Here is a 15658-nt window from a genome sequence, read left to right on the forward strand (position 1 = left end):
GCTGCTGCATTCGCTCTCGCATCTTTTAGTAGAGTCACAGGAGCAATAATAAGCAAATGCTAGTTTCAGGCTTCCCCTGGTTTACAAGTGTGTATGTGCAAGCACTGTGATGTCCACTTTTAGCATCTCACAAAACCTACCTCCTAGGTCTGTATATCACTGATAGCAAGAAGTATCTAGGCTGTCATTTGGAAAACATATATATGTGATACAACCTAACATACTAAGTAAGGTTCTTTGAATAAGCATGTGTGTCTATCTGGTGTTTATAAATACATCAGTTGGTTCTAGTTTTCACTAACCACAACATAAAAAATATTCAACCTCTTATATTGCTATCAAGGTGTATGTATATATTTAATTTACTTTATTTAATTTTATTTACTTTGTTTTGCCACTAGCTAAGTAAGAGCATATTTTGCATATATTTAAATTGATATCTTGTAGCTGAGCTCGGATCAAACCCACTATTTCGTAGTTTCTCAATCAGCATGCGAAGTGCTACGATGAAATGGCCGCATCTTTTTTCCATGCCAAGTTCACATATCAAATTAATCAGTGCAGTCTCCTGGTACGTCCTAGTTGCATCGCATTATGACTTAAGACACATTTTTTGCAAAAAAAGACGCCTGACAGTAGCACAGTTTCACGGGACCTCGAGGCTCACTCATGCCAGGCATATCACACTGCATGGCGTATTGAGGCTAGACAAGCAAGGACACATCTGTACATGAAATGATTGGATTATACTACTTAGTGTTTTTTTCTCTTTATTTTTTTTTTGTAGGAAAGGCTGAAGAGTTCCCCCAAAAGACCTTGGGTCAGGATGTTCCTGTTCACCTACTTCCAGTTAAACAAGTTGCAGAGACCAATGTACAGAATAAGACAGACAGTGAGGGTCCCCAACAAAGTTCCCAGACTCCCGTTGATGTAAATGAGAATAACTCAAACACCAGTGATAAAAGCAAGACCATTACATCTGCTCCACAGCAAAATGGAACTTCTAGACTTAAGTTGGAAGGAGGGATGGACGTTCCGTGCACAGTGAGGCAGTCTGCAAATGAGATGGATCCTCCCAAGCAGGTGGAGCAGCATGTTGTAATATTTAATCCTGGAGCAGAAACAGTAGAACTCCCCGACCATGTATTAGAAAATGGTGTGTGCACACAAGAGGTTCCTGAATCATGTATCATACAGGAAGGTAGTTCTTCAGTACAAGATTCAGCCATCTCTTCTATAAAAATGGAAGGTATCACGATAACAGACATTTCCATCTTGGGAGATTTTACTAATAGAGTGCAGTCACAGCAACTTTTGAAAAGTGATATTACAGGCACCGCTCCCACACTCTCAACTTTAGATGACAAGCAACCATACCAGCCGCATTCAGTTGAAATCGCTCATACTTCTCAAAGTGAGAGTGAGACCTTATCAAATGTTAAGGACTTTCCTTCAAATGATTCTTTGTCTCTTCCCCAAGAAACAGAATATGATATTTCTACTCCAAAAGAAGAAAGCACCGCCCTCACTGATACAGGACAACTGGTCTCCCTCTTGCCGCCTGGTGTACAAACCAGAAGATGTTCTTCGCAGTATGATAATATGTCACATTCCGATCAGGAAGAATGGCCTCCATGCCCCACAGAATCATCCTTGGATGATTTGGAAAGAGAGTCATGGCAGTCTGACATATGTAATGCTCTGGATTTGGTCACAGAGCAGACTAACGATTCAGGTGAGCTCCTACAGCTCCAACCTATAATTACTAGTCATCAAGGGCCATCGTGCAGTGTGCCAACATTACTTATCACCCAGTGTGACCAGAGAGAGCCAATCAATTGTCGTACAAACTCTACACCATCTTTAAATAGTACTTATAGCCCTTGCCAAGTTATTAAGACATTTACCCCAATTCGAGTGTCTCATGCGATCAGCCAGGGCATCGTAGATAGCAAGCAAGCAACACAATCGTTGATTGATAGTTCCAAGCATCCCATTACACTTGGTAAGCATAATGCACAGGAAGAACCTGGAGACCAAATTGGTTGTGGACCCCTTGTATATCACATAAATGGTCCCATGAGTCAATGCAAAAAAATTTCACCTCTAAGCTCAAAGCCGATGCTACCAGAGAAATGTCCAGTTATTCCCAAATCGCTTTCCAATAACAACTTCTACTCAAGCAATCAACCCATGGCTAAAATGTCCAAGTCAGTAACATTCTAAACAAGAACAGAAGATGATGCATGACACGCTATTGTTTTTGCTTCATTGTGCTGTGCTGTGTGTAAGCCATTTTTATGCGGGACATAAAAACAAGGCATGATCTATAGCATAGACACATGGAAACAGAACTAGACCTAGTATTTTCAGCTACACTGGTTTGACTGGCTGGATTTTAAAAACTTTTATTATTGTTTTATAATACAAACAGATCACAAAGTGCTTATTTTTTACTATTTTTATGATTTTATTTTGTTTATTTTAAAAGACTTGCATTTAATCAGTTTCTGGGCAGAGAGAAAGCATTATTGAGTATCTTAAGGGGGACAATATATTTTTTCACCTAATTGTCCAATAACAACACCTTTGTTAAATCATTACTGGCATATTCATATGGATATTTCTATGGGATTGGAATTGACAACTTTCATCTTATTAGTTGAATTTCTCTGGGGAGTCCGAATTTCTAAATTAATGTATTTCAGCCATGCTGACCAGAAAACCCTACACTGTCAATGACTAGCTTTCTGTACAATTTTCCAGTAGTTTTTATTTCTAGTAACAGCTCATTGCACATGTAGAATTCAGCTCACATAATTTAATTAATTGAGCATGGGGACCTTCATATTTCTTTTGTATTGATTTTTGGGTGGGATTTAAAATGATTCTTCATGCCGTCACTCCATTTCCAGTGTTATGTATAAAATATGCATCTACTTGTATTATTTACTAATGGCGAGGAATATTCATCAATGCTCTTTGCTTGTTTATAATGTTCAGTGTTCATCTATTTTTTTTTTCTATTAATCTTTAAACAAAAAAAAAAGTTTATCATTATACAAATGTTTTCCATAATAAACCTCTTAGAAAAAGTAAAAACTATGCAATAACGAGCAATATCCAACAGTAAAATGCATAGTGAACAGTGAAAAAAATTACATTAAAATAATAACATTTAAGCTTATGCCAAATAGGCCAATGCACCAGTCAAGGAACGAATCGGTTTATTTCTAAAATAATTATTTAGTACTTATTTATTTAAACATAAAATTTATTTTATACATGGGTGAAAACCAAAGGCTCCACAATTTTCCATTATTTTTGTAATATATTTATTTCTTTAAAAAAATAAAAAAAAATTGTTAAATATTGTAATCTGTAAAGGAGAGGGATAGATAAACAAGTTTTTATCTACTTGCTTTTTTTAATAGAATGTTTTATTACATTCATTGTAATTTCATTGCTGTAGAAACATCGGGCCTTATTTGCTGAAACCCATATTGAGAATATTGGGCATGTATTTTTACAGTAACTAATTTCTTCAAAGTAGGCGGATCGTGTTTCCTTTAAAGGGATTGTCCACTTGCCAACAACTCTTTTTTTTTTTAATCAGTCCCGCTATATCATATAGTGGGTCTCCCCACCTAGGACCCACCTAGGTACTGTATTTCTGCTTGTTGCAAGGAAAATTTGTATGTTATAAGTAGGGATGTGCAGGCTCTGAGAGGTTTGATTTTGCACGCCCTCCCGTTCAGGAAGTCCAGGAATGATGATGATGATTGTCCGTGAAAGATGACGTTTTGCCTCTTTCTGGGACCCGATTTTTGGAGGGAAATATCTGAACTTGGCGTGCAAATTCAAACCTATCCGAGCCTGCACATCCCTAGTTATAACCACCCGTATTGCTTCAATACAGTTCTGCTATTGCTCCGTGGATGGACTGCTTCATCCATTGCTGATATCAAAGTGTTCTATTCAGAGAACGGGAGGGCTATTGAGAGGACCACTTGCCTACGTGCTATATAAGGGGGCTGGATTGATTAGCAAGGGGTTGTCTGCAGAAAAAGAAAAAACAACCTATTAAAGTTTCTATTTAGACATTTCATATGTAACCTAGTCTATTTGATTCCACCTACTTCAAATTAAATTCAAAATGTACTTATTTTTTGAACATTTTAGACAGTTAATTACAGACCGTAATCTTTAAGTGTCTTATTAAAGCCAAAAATAAAAGAATTCTGAATCAACATGTTGCACATGCCATGAAAGTCCACATAGCGAAAAGGGCATAGAAAGTTATGGTATTCAGTATTCATATAAATAGGTGAGGAGTATGTGTGATACCCTGCTCACCTGGTTATAGTACTACCTGGTTTAACCCAGTGACTCTATTTCAGTATACTGTATGAAGTTGCTGTATGTCACGGTTTTCCAAGGACAGCCTACATTTTCCATCCACAATATTTTATTCACAATGCATGCTTTCCCATAGTTTATACTCCTGCTGCACCAACGGCATATTAAAAAGATAAGGGGGAGTCCGTTCTTCTGTTACCTTAAGTATTGGGTGGATTTTTTGGCCAGAGCAAACATCAAGTCATGTGAGCATCCCAGTTATAACATCAAAATAATTATTCAAACTTTAAACTCTGCAGATAGTGATGCTGAATATCAATACACAGCAACCAATGATGCACTGGATTTCTATCCTCTGAAATGTATCCACCTGGGGTGAACACAAATGTTTTTCAGCTATGAATGAAAATGATGGGATTGGCTCAGTTACTTAATAGGGACACATTTATGGAACCTTAATGCACTTTGATGTTTGCTTCTTTGTTTATAGTCATTTGGGTAATTAGAAGACATACAGATTTCGGTCTCATAACTACATCCCGTAAAGGTGGCAGCAGGTATGTTACTCTTGGAACCCATTCCTGCTACTCCCTTCTATTGCACTATTATAATCCTGAGGACCAACATCTTATCAGCATCTTAACATTTTATCAGCAGCTTGTTTTGACCGTATACTCCCTCAGCCCTACAATGTACATTTTAAAAATGTTCAATGATTGCATCCCACTATACTACCTTGAGCTCATATACCACCTTTACCAAAATATTTTACTTTCAATTTATACAGGGTAAAACTTGTAGGCAAGTGACGGAGATGACTAACCAACCAGCATATATGGCTCCATATTTCTGAATGTGTTGTACTGCCCCCTGGGTTTACTTGTGTATGAAAAGCTAGATAAACCATTCTTCATTGAGTTTAAATACGTATTATCATATTTAATGGAACTTTGGGAAATCAAATTCTAAAGAGTTGCTAAAAAATTACAATATCTTCTGTTTATTAATATAGGAATGCAGTTTTTTTTCTTTCCTATAGCTTAATTCATGTTTCTGGTGCCATTATTAATTACTAATTTCTTCTACATGTTGTCTTCCTATAGAACTCATGAATGTTACCCATTTCTCAGACCAAAATAAAAAGTTGTTACTGTAATACTGTAGGTGTTTCTGTCTAAAAATCTGTTATAAATTCATTTTTAAAATTCTCCTGAATTTGCAGCCCTGAAGATAGGTAGGTTCCTCGGTGTTTATGCAGCACATCCTTATACAGTATATACAAAGAAATCTGTCTGCTTCTGTCATAAGAACAACAAAGAATTTATTTGCACCATTATTTAATGGATCTCAAAGAAAAATAAAAAGCTCCAACATATGACAGTTACAAATAAAACCTACTCATTTCAAGTTTGAAAAGCAAAACTAAAGACCACAGGGCTCTGACGCTGTAATAAATGGTTCCAGAATTACTTATGCAAATGAATAGGTATGTCCAGATAGCAGTGGTGTAAATTCATCCCAGACGCCCGGAGGCAAGTTATAATTTGGTACCCCCCCCACATCAAAACCACTGACACTGTAATGTAGCATTCGCAAACCGATACACCTGCAGTTGCACACAGAATATAGGCATGCCATGGAGGAGTGAGACAGTTGTGGGGGTGTGGGTGGGGGGGGGGTTGTCACCGGACTTGTCACACTGATAAAAGCTGCTGAGGAGCAGCAACACCAATGAGTATAGATATAGGCTATAGATAGACAGAGGAGGCAGCTGATGATCTGACATGGAGTTCTCCACAAGTGTATTGTGGCTTCTCAGGTGCCAGGAAGAGGTGCCATGTATTGGGCGGCTGTAATTCTACACTCCGGGGACATAGGTACAACCCAAAGTTGGGTGAATATATTGTGGGCAATGGAGGATGTGCGCCTTCAGTGCTGGAGCCCGGTGGCAGGCGCCTCCATTGTTCTGCCCCTGCCAGATAGTGAGGATACTCAATAGCTGTATTAGATAATACGGGATGTGGTCAATATTCCGATCACAGGTATTACGGTGCTCAGAATGCTGGCCCCGAAATTCTGACACTTGTCAGAATCTTGTCTTCTGCATCACGACCGCTGGTATCCTAAGGGTAAGTAGTGGGGTTGGGGGAAGGGTTAGGGTTAGCCACTAGAGGAAGGGTAAGGCACTAAGGAGGGAGGTTTAAGTGCGGGTAGGGGGAGGTTAGGGTCAGGCCCCGGGGAGGGAGGTTTAGGAGAGGGGGAGGGTTAGAATACTGACCGACAAGTGTCTGTATTCTAATCCCGACGCCGGTATCCCCGTACCCATTCCGATAAAACTACTGAAAGAAACTGCGATCAAGTATACTTGTTAGTTGTTACTAAAAATACATAAATTGTCTTTATATTGGTGTGTACTGAAGCCCTGTTTTAGTTTTCCCTGTTTTATCACTCCATTTATGAGTTTGCAACATTTACATTTCTTCTTTGGGTTTCATAGGGTCCACAGGGATACCATGGGATATGTTGTTGGAGTAATCCATTGCACCAAACAGCTACAGCTTTCTAGCACCCTAACCCTCCTTAGGGGCGCCTAACCCTAACCTCCCCCCCAAATGCCTAACCCTAATCCCCCCTCTTAAGTGCCTAACCCTAACTACCCCCTTCCCCGCTGCCTAAATCGTCCAAAGGGATGCATGTACTACAGCTCCTACTACCTCCGTTGATGACGAAATGCCAGCTCCCTTGGGAATTTCGCCGGGTCTCAGCGAAGCTTAGCTAGCAGCGCCGCTGGGGCCCGGACTGCAATCAGACGACAAGGTAAGGCGATTCCTCACTTGTTGGGGAATCATGCGCTGCAGTCCTGGCTTCCGGTGTAGGAGATGCACCAGAGGCTGCTGCTAGTGAGGGCCCATGAGCCGCGTTCTCACTTAGACCGCCGGGGCCGTATCGTCTGATGCCAGGGATGGGAAGCAGATGCACTAGCAGCACACTAGTAAGCGTCTACTACTGTGAGGAGATAGGCGCTCCCCCGGCCGCTCCTCCCCCAACCCAGACGCAACCTCCTGTGTGGGTTCCCACATCTGGTTTGTTATTTATGGCCTCCTCGTGTATTGAGACGCTCGCAGTTCACCTATGGTGCGCTGCTGAAAGCTGGTGATTCTCAGAGGTGAGAGTCAGTCTCCCTGTAGGCCTCTCCCTTGAGTCAGGTATGCAGTGCTCTATATCCTACCAATTCCCCGGGGGTTTGGTCAGTTTATTCAGAGCCCATTTGCATTGGCATATAAAGTTATATTTGCATTGTATGTGACTGTAATGCTAGCTGCTGTATTGACACTGCCTTTATTTTCGAACTGTCAGATATATCTATCACTGTGTTTCTCCTCATCCCTCTGTACAGGTGTGTGGGGTTTTTCATTGTCTTTCACATTTACTTGAGAAGACGGTCACATTGCATTTACACCATATACCTGTGATACATTTTATGTCTAAGAGCATTGGGAAAAAGGTTGAGCCTCCTACGCTGGTATCATGTAAATCCTGTTTGGGAGGCCTGTCAGAGCAGCATTTTGTCCAAGAAGGTTTGTGTAGGGCCTGTTGTAAACTGCCACCTCTTCAATCCAGTACACCAGAACCTGCACAAGAACCACCTTGGGTGGCATCTTGGTCTCAGGTTTTGTCAAATTAAGTGGACCGTGCAGTAACTTCACAGGCTCCTGCAATGGTAGTACATCCCATTTAGGGGTACCCACAGCATTTACATCCTATGTATATGTATGCCATGAACCTTTTTGATTTGATGCTTATGCTCACTCTAGTCAGAGTATGATGCCATCTATAGCCACTCAACAGGTAGTGCAAGCAAATAGTCCTGTTGTGGTAAAGCAAAAGCATAAGAGAGTATCCCTTCAGGCGTTGCCTCAGGATCCTCACACGGCATCATCATCAGACTCTGATGCTCAGAGTTCGGGTTCTTACTCGGTTGAGGAAGACCACCAATCCTCGGTGGATGTCCCCTCTCTGGTGAGCGCAGTTAGATCTGTCCTAAGTATAAAGGAAGAGGAGGTTCCGCCTAAATCTAAGACTCCGGTCTTTAGGCGTCAGAAGGTGGCAAAGGATTATTTCCCTCAGTCTGAACAACTGACTAATCTCATGTCTGAAGCATGGAATACTCCAGATAGGCGTTTCCATGCGACAATGAATTTAACTTCTCGGTACTCATTTTTACCTAGTGAGTGTAACAAATGGGAAGTTCCTCCAACTTTAAATGTCCATGTGACAAGATTGATCCGGAGCTCTACAATACCTATTCCTGTCGCATCCTCACTTAAGGAAATTACAGATAGAAAACTATTGGAAATCAGTTTATTCATTATCTGGAGCTATTACCAGGCCAGCCTTGGCCGTAGCCTGGGTGGCCAAGGTTATGGAAGAATGGACAACGTCTCTGGAAGATAGTATACCAGATGCTACCAGAGAACAGCTGTCTTATCTCTGCCAATTGTGAGAATCAGCTGCGTATGTTGGAGAAGCAGTTATTGATGCAGGTATTTTGGCTTCTAAAGTATTGGCAACCTCGGTGGCTGCTTGAAGGACCCTGTGGCTAAGAACCTGGAAGGCGGATACAGGGTCCAAGAGAGCCCTTGAGTCTTTGCCTTTTGTTTGGAATGTATTGTTTGGGCCAGAATTGGATGACATTAGTGACTGCTCTGGCAGCATCTAAATCTGCTGGGTTGCCCTCCACGTCTACCCCTAAGTATAGGCAGCAGTCCTTTCGCCCATAGCGGAGGGCGAAGCGACAGTCTTTCTTCAGACAGGATATTTCCCGCAAGAAAACGCAGACAAGGAAATCCTGGTCAGTCAAACGTCCAGCCTCCAAGCCGGACGGTAAGCCCGCTGCCTGATGGAGTGGGCCTTCCCCTGGGGGATCTCAGGGTAGGAGACAGACTTCTCCAGTTTTCTTACCCCTGGCATCAGACAACTACGGATGCTTGGTTTCGAGAAGTGGTCTCTCATGCATACGCCCTCACATTCCTGATGCATCCTTCTCAGAAGATTTTTTTGTACAACTCATCCTTCAGACCCAGTCAAGGCCTTGGCCCTCCAAGAAGCTATTTATGCCCTCCTGAGGTCAGGAGTTATAATCCTCGTTCCTGTAATGCAACAGGGATGGGGTTATTATTCAAATTTGTTTCTGATTCTCATTGCCCTATTCTGAATCTAAAGTCTCTTAACAAATTCATCCATGTAACCAAATTGCATATGCAAACCCTATGGTCAATTATGCTGGCAATGGATCCTGGAGATTTTATGGTTTCCCTAGACATACAGGATGCATATCTGCATGTACCTATTGCACAACCTCACCAAAAGTTTCTGGGGTTTGCGGTGGGTCAGCAACATTACTAATTTCAGGCTCTGCCCTCAGGTCTCTCCACAGCCCCTCGGGTATTCATCAAGATAATGGCAGTCATGGCGGCTCATCTCAGGCGACAAGGAGTCAGGATACTGCCATACTTGGACGTCCTGATATTGGCACAATCTTCGGGGGTTTTACAACACCATCTCCAAATGACCATTGCCTGTCTGCAAGAGCACGGCTGGATAATCAATGGAAAAAGTCTTCTCTTTCTTCAACTGTCTTTGTGGATGCTCTAGCAGTGAGGTGGAACTTCAGGTTGGTATACCTGTTCCCTCCAATCTCCCTCTTACCAAAGGTCAGAAAATTCAAGCAAGAAGGTGGCAGGATGATACTAATAGCTCCTGCCTGGCCCAGGAGACATTGGTTCACTGATCTGACAATTCTATCCATAGACAGTCCACTTCCTCTATGACTGGATTTGCTAGTGCAGGGTCCCTGTCTGCATTCGGATCTACCGTGGCTGGCTTTGACGGCATGGCTCTTGAGTCTTCCGTCTTAAGGGCAAAAGGTTTTACTACTTCTGTGATCCAGACGATGCTTAGGGCAAGGAAGCCTGCTTTGGCCCGCATTTATCACATAATTTGGCATTCATTTTTTCACCAAAAATATGACCCAAAGGTTTTCAGGGTCTCTCAAGTTCTTGCTTTTCTTCAGGCTGGACTAGACTTAGGTCTTCATCTGGCTACCTTCAGAGTTCAGGTTTCTGCATTGTCAGTTTTGCTCCAGCGCAGAATTGCCACTCTGCCAGACGTGTTCTCTGTCTGCAACCGACGTTTGTCCCTCCGGTGGTACCGTGAGATTTATCCTTGGTTCTCAGGGCACTGCAGGCTGGTTGACAGCCAAGATGCTTTTTCTCCTCACTATCTCCTCAGCTCACAGAGTTTCTGATTTGGCAGCACTTTCATGTCACTCTCCATATTTGATTTTTCATCAGAATAGAGCTGTCTTCCGTACACGAGCGGGTTACCTTCCAAAGATGGTATCCCGTTTTCATATGAATGAAGAAATTGTAGTCCCAGCCTTTCAGTCTTCTGGCCTTTCTGTAGGTGAAGCTTCACTGGATGTGGTTCAAACTCTTCGTATCTACGAGGATCGTACCAACCCCATCAGAAAATCAGATGCATTTTTGTGTTGTTATGCTTTCATAAGCAGGGCTGGCCAGATAACAAGCAGATGCTGGCTGCGTATGACTATTTCTATGTATACTCAGGCTGATATTCCTGTTCCGGACCCGGTGGCAGCACATTCTACTCTGTCTGTGGGACCATTGTGGGCATTTAGACATGGCGTCTCTGCAGAACAGTTGTGTAAGGCGGCGACTTGGTCTTCAGTCCACACTTTGGCCTCCCAGGAAACTTCCTTTGGGCGGCGGATTCTCCTCTCTGCTCAGGAGTATCCCCACCCTTAAGGGAACTGCTTTAGGACATCCCCATGGTAACCCTGTGGACCCTATGAAACCCGAAGAAGAAAATAAGAGTTATGGTATAACATACCTTTTGTTAATTCTTTTTCTTAGAGGTTCATAGGGTCCACAGGGCACCCACCCTGATGCACCTGGCCTCAGTTTGGATCTGTTCCTTTCTTTTTGTATCACTGATACACTCTCAAAAAAAAAATTAAGAGGGATTCTTATTTACATTGTACTTCCTTCTCCACTTTCCGTCTCTTGCCGTTAGGCTTGTTTACAAACTGAATGCCTGTAGCTGGGGGCAGGGTATATAGGGAGGATACCTGTGCATGCTGGGAACTTGAAAGCTGTAACTGTTTGGTGCAATGGATTACTCCACCTACATACCCCATGGTATCCCTGTGGACCCTATGAACCTCGAAGAAAAAGAGTTAAAGGTATGTTATACCATAACCGCATAACACCCACTCTCTACTCCCTTCACTGGCTGCCTCAGATGGCGAATTGTTTTCAAGGTTGGCTTTCAAAGCCCTACATGACCATGGCCCAGGGTACCTAAAGCAGCTTCTGTTTCCTTACCGTCACACTCGATTACTGCGATCCGTTGACGAAGGATTATTAACAGTACCTAGAATCTCCTGGAATTCGTTTGGGGGTTGAGCTTTCAGTTTTGGGGCTCCAACCTTATGGAACTCACTTCCCCGCACAGTTCGAGAGGCCTCCACTCTAGAATCCTTCAAAAATAGACTCAAGACTTACCTCTTCACCCAGCATTTCACTAATGTCCCTTGTTTAAGCTGATTTTGTATTTTGTACTGTAAAGGCAAATGTAAAGCACTTTGAGTCCTTTAGGAGAAAAGCGCTATATAGATAAATTTATTATTATTATTATTATTACTTTCTATTTATTCTCTCACCAATTTGAGCACATTTTGTGTGAAACTCACTATTTGATTACTACGGGGCCTATGTATTAATAGTCGTGGCACTGTTGCGATTATTAACAATCTGTATCGCGGCGGATATGTTCATTTGGTATAAAAAAAATCCCCACTGTGTACTAAACTTAACACACAGGGGCAACAGTAGCGATAGCCACTGTCCCTGAGAGTTACTTCCACAGCATGCACACACAGAGGCCCTGATTCAGAGCCGGACGCCCTGACAGAGCGCTCGCTATGAATCAGGGCCGGGCTATTTTTTTTTTTAGAGCGCATAGCTGGGGGTGACCACCCACAGCTATAGCGAGCGGCCAGGAAGATGGTCGCGATGGTCAAGACCATCACGACCTTCGGGCTTGCGACAAGACCCTTGTGGTAGGGTCTCGTTGCCGCAAGCCCCAGAGAGATTTCATCTCTAACAGAGCCGAAATCTCTCCCACTGACATCACGAGTGATGTCAGTGGGGCCGGCCCCAAACGGAGGCGTTCACATGGGAATGCCTCCGTTTGGGCAGCCACTCCCCTGGCCCGCCCACCAAAGGGGGTGGGCTGTCACTCAACATCGACAGCACGCCCCCTTTGGTACGAGACCCGGAGCGACGGATTGCCCGTCGCTATCCAGGTCTCGCGCATGCGCACGACGGAGCCAGATCCGTCGTGCACATGCATTCTGGTCCACCATCGACCCGGATGCGAGCGCTCAGCGCTCGCAACTAGGTCTGAATCAGGCCCAGTGTCAGTTTCCGGAACCATCTGGAGGCTTGCTGGAGATGGATCGGAATATCTCTCTTCTGCAAAGAAGCCTCCATAGGTTAAAGCCATTTACACCATCTGAAGATGGTGTAAGCTAATGGGGCCAAACGCCTAAAAACTTTTTCGGAGTTTGGTATATAGGAATCTCCTGCATTAGGCTATTGGTACATAGCAATAATTCATATAATCACTGCAGTTTCTAGATAATGTTCTGAAAAAAAAAGCTTGATAAGTAGGCCCCTAAAAGACATGTTTTTTTTTTCTTTCTTTAAAACTATTGTATGGGGATAGCGGGACAGGTCGGGACCGAAAGGTAAGCATTAGATATCCATTATGAACTCTCTCCGGCAGATCACCCTACAATGAATAGAGCAGTGGTTCTCAAACTCGGGCCTGATTCAGAGCCGGATGCTCTGACAGAGCGCTCGCTCTGAATCAGGGCCGTCCTTCTTAATTTTTAGAGCACCCTCATGGCCGCTCGTATAACTGCGGGTGACCACCCACAGCTATAGCGAGCGGCCAGGAAGATGGTCGCGATGGTCAAGACCATTGCGACCATCAGGCTTGCGACGAGACCCTTGTGGTAGGGTCTCGTTGCCGCAAGCCCTGGAGTGCTTTCGGCTCTATCAGAGCCGAATGCACTCCCACTGACATCACTTGTGATGTGAGTGGGGCCGGCCCCAGACGGTAGGCATTCCCATGGGAACGCCTCCGTCTGGACAGCCACGCCCACCAAAGGGGGCGTGCTGTCACTCACCATCGACAGCACGCCCCCTTTGGTACGATACCCTGATCGATGGCTTGCCCGCCGCTATCCGGGTCTCGCGCATGCGCACGACGGAGCCGGCTCCGTCATGCGCACTGGGCCAACCGAACCGCTTGCGAGCGCTCAGCACTCGTGAGTGGGTCTGAATCAGTCCTCAGGACCCCACACAGTTCACATTTTGAAGGTGCACAGGTGTATTCATTTCTAACTGATACATTTTAGAAGATTCAGAGGTGGAGTTATTTATATCGCTTGTGATTCTGTAAGGAAATCCGGAAAACATGCACTGTTTGGGGTCCTGAGGACCAAGTTTGAGAACCATGTGGAATAGAGTTATGAGTATAGGGTAAATCCTGTGAAATGATGGTGTAATGGTTAGCATTACTGCCTCACAGCACTGAGGTTGTGGGTTTGATTCCCACCTGTGTGGAGTTTGTATATTCTCCCTGTGCTTGCGTGGGTTTCCTCCCAGCTACTCCGGTTTCCAAAAATATGCTGGTAGGTTAATTGGCTCCCAACAAAATTAACCCTAGTGTGCATGTGATATGGGCAGGGACTGATGTGAATGGCCAAATATTCTCTGTAAAACACTGTGGAATAAGTGTGTGCTATATAAATAACTGGTAATAAATTGTTAATTGTTTATCTGGTTAAAGGCTTTTCTGACCAGATGAGTTTATTGCTTTTTAGTAAATGGTTTTACACTTTTATGTACCACCAGGCCGCATGTCAATTCAGGCAGACACAGGGTTGGTAATCAGAACCACAGGGCATATGCAGAACCCCATTAGGTCACATTATCACCTACATTCAAATTTTCAAAGATAATATCTGTTTGTAAAACCATTCCACTTCAGTTAATTAAAAAAATTTGTCTTGTTATCGAAATCCCTAAAGCTTTGGAGGGAGACGATTGATTCAAATTTCCATATAGCCACTTCTAAATTCCCTCTTCAAGCACTGGGTAACTGTATAGTATCTTTCCTGTGTGAAGGAGGCTTCCAGGCACCCAAGCTTTGCGGGGTACACACTTGGTAGACTGACTGGCCGAACGACCAATCGTTTTTTGATAAGCATTCACACTTACCAATCGGCTGCACGATAAATCTGGACAAAGAAACTAGCTGTGATGTCATTGTTGCTGGTTCCTGTGGACAGCATATGTGTTGGTCGGACGTGTACATATACAAGCAGATGCGAACGTCTTCCAGATATATCGCAACTGCTGGCAACATATCTGTAAAAGACGTTCTTGTGTTCACATGGCCAGATGCACTGAACGATATATTATTTGTCGGTTGTATGAACAATATATCGTGCATACCGTAAGTGTCAACAGATTTAGACTCTTAATTTTAGACTCTTTATTTTGTTACTAGACCAGGGGAAAGCAACGTCCGGCACTCCAGCTGCTGTGGAACTACACATCCCAGGTTTCCTTGCCTCATTTTTAGCATGTCCTAACAGCAAAACTGTGTAGCAAGGCATTCTGGGATGTGTAGTTCCACAGCAGCTAGAGCACCATACGTTGCCTCCATTGTGTTACACTAAGCGCAGCGCAGTACAGTAACAATCTGGGGATGAATCAGACTGAAGCTCATTCATTCTGATTTGCTATCAAATAATTCTCCCACAACTGAAGTTAGACTAGCATGTACACCATTGTTTCCTTGTGATTATGCTGAATTTCGGGGAGTACTTCCACATTCCTGGAGAATAGATAGCTTCCCTGATCGCACCAAGGGCCTGATTCAGACCCGCTCGCGAGCGCATAGTGCTCGCAAGCGGGTCGATTGTGGCCCAGTGCGCACGCGTGAGCCCCAGAGCACGTGAGACCTTCACTCGCTCCGGAGCTCGCAGCAAAATGGGGCGGCTATCGATGTTGATCGACAGCTCGCCCCGTTTTGTAGGCGGGTGGGGGGTGGTGGATGAACAAACAGAGGCGTTTCTGAAGGAACACCTGCCGTTTGTGGGCGGCCCTGCTGACATCACTCGTGATGTCAGTAGTGGACT

The 15658-nt window shown here is 43.7% G+C and overlaps 1 protein-coding gene across 3 annotated transcripts in view; it reads left to right on the top strand.

Moving 5' to 3' along the window:
- The window catches only part of LOC148530746 (uncharacterized), a 134599-nt gene extending 129113 nt beyond the window's left edge, over positions 1 to 5486 (top strand). For all 3 annotated transcript variants that reach the window (XM_088468364.1, XM_088468365.1, XM_088468366.1), the window contains one exon: positions 788 to 5486. In XM_088468364.1, coding sequence (XP_088324490.1) covers positions 788 to 2226 — 1439 coding nt within the window. In that variant the 3' untranslated portion in view covers positions 2227 to 5486. The remainder of the gene's footprint in view (positions 1 to 787) is intronic.
- The last annotated feature ends 10172 nt before the right edge of the window (positions 5487 to 15658 follow it).

The sequence above is a fragment of the Taudactylus pleione genome, unplaced genomic scaffold (assembly GCF_031769625.1).
Source record: "Taudactylus pleione unplaced genomic scaffold, aTauple2 ptg000085l, whole genome shotgun sequence".
Taxonomy (NCBI): domain Eukaryota; kingdom Metazoa; phylum Chordata; class Amphibia; order Anura; family Myobatrachidae; genus Taudactylus; species Taudactylus pleione.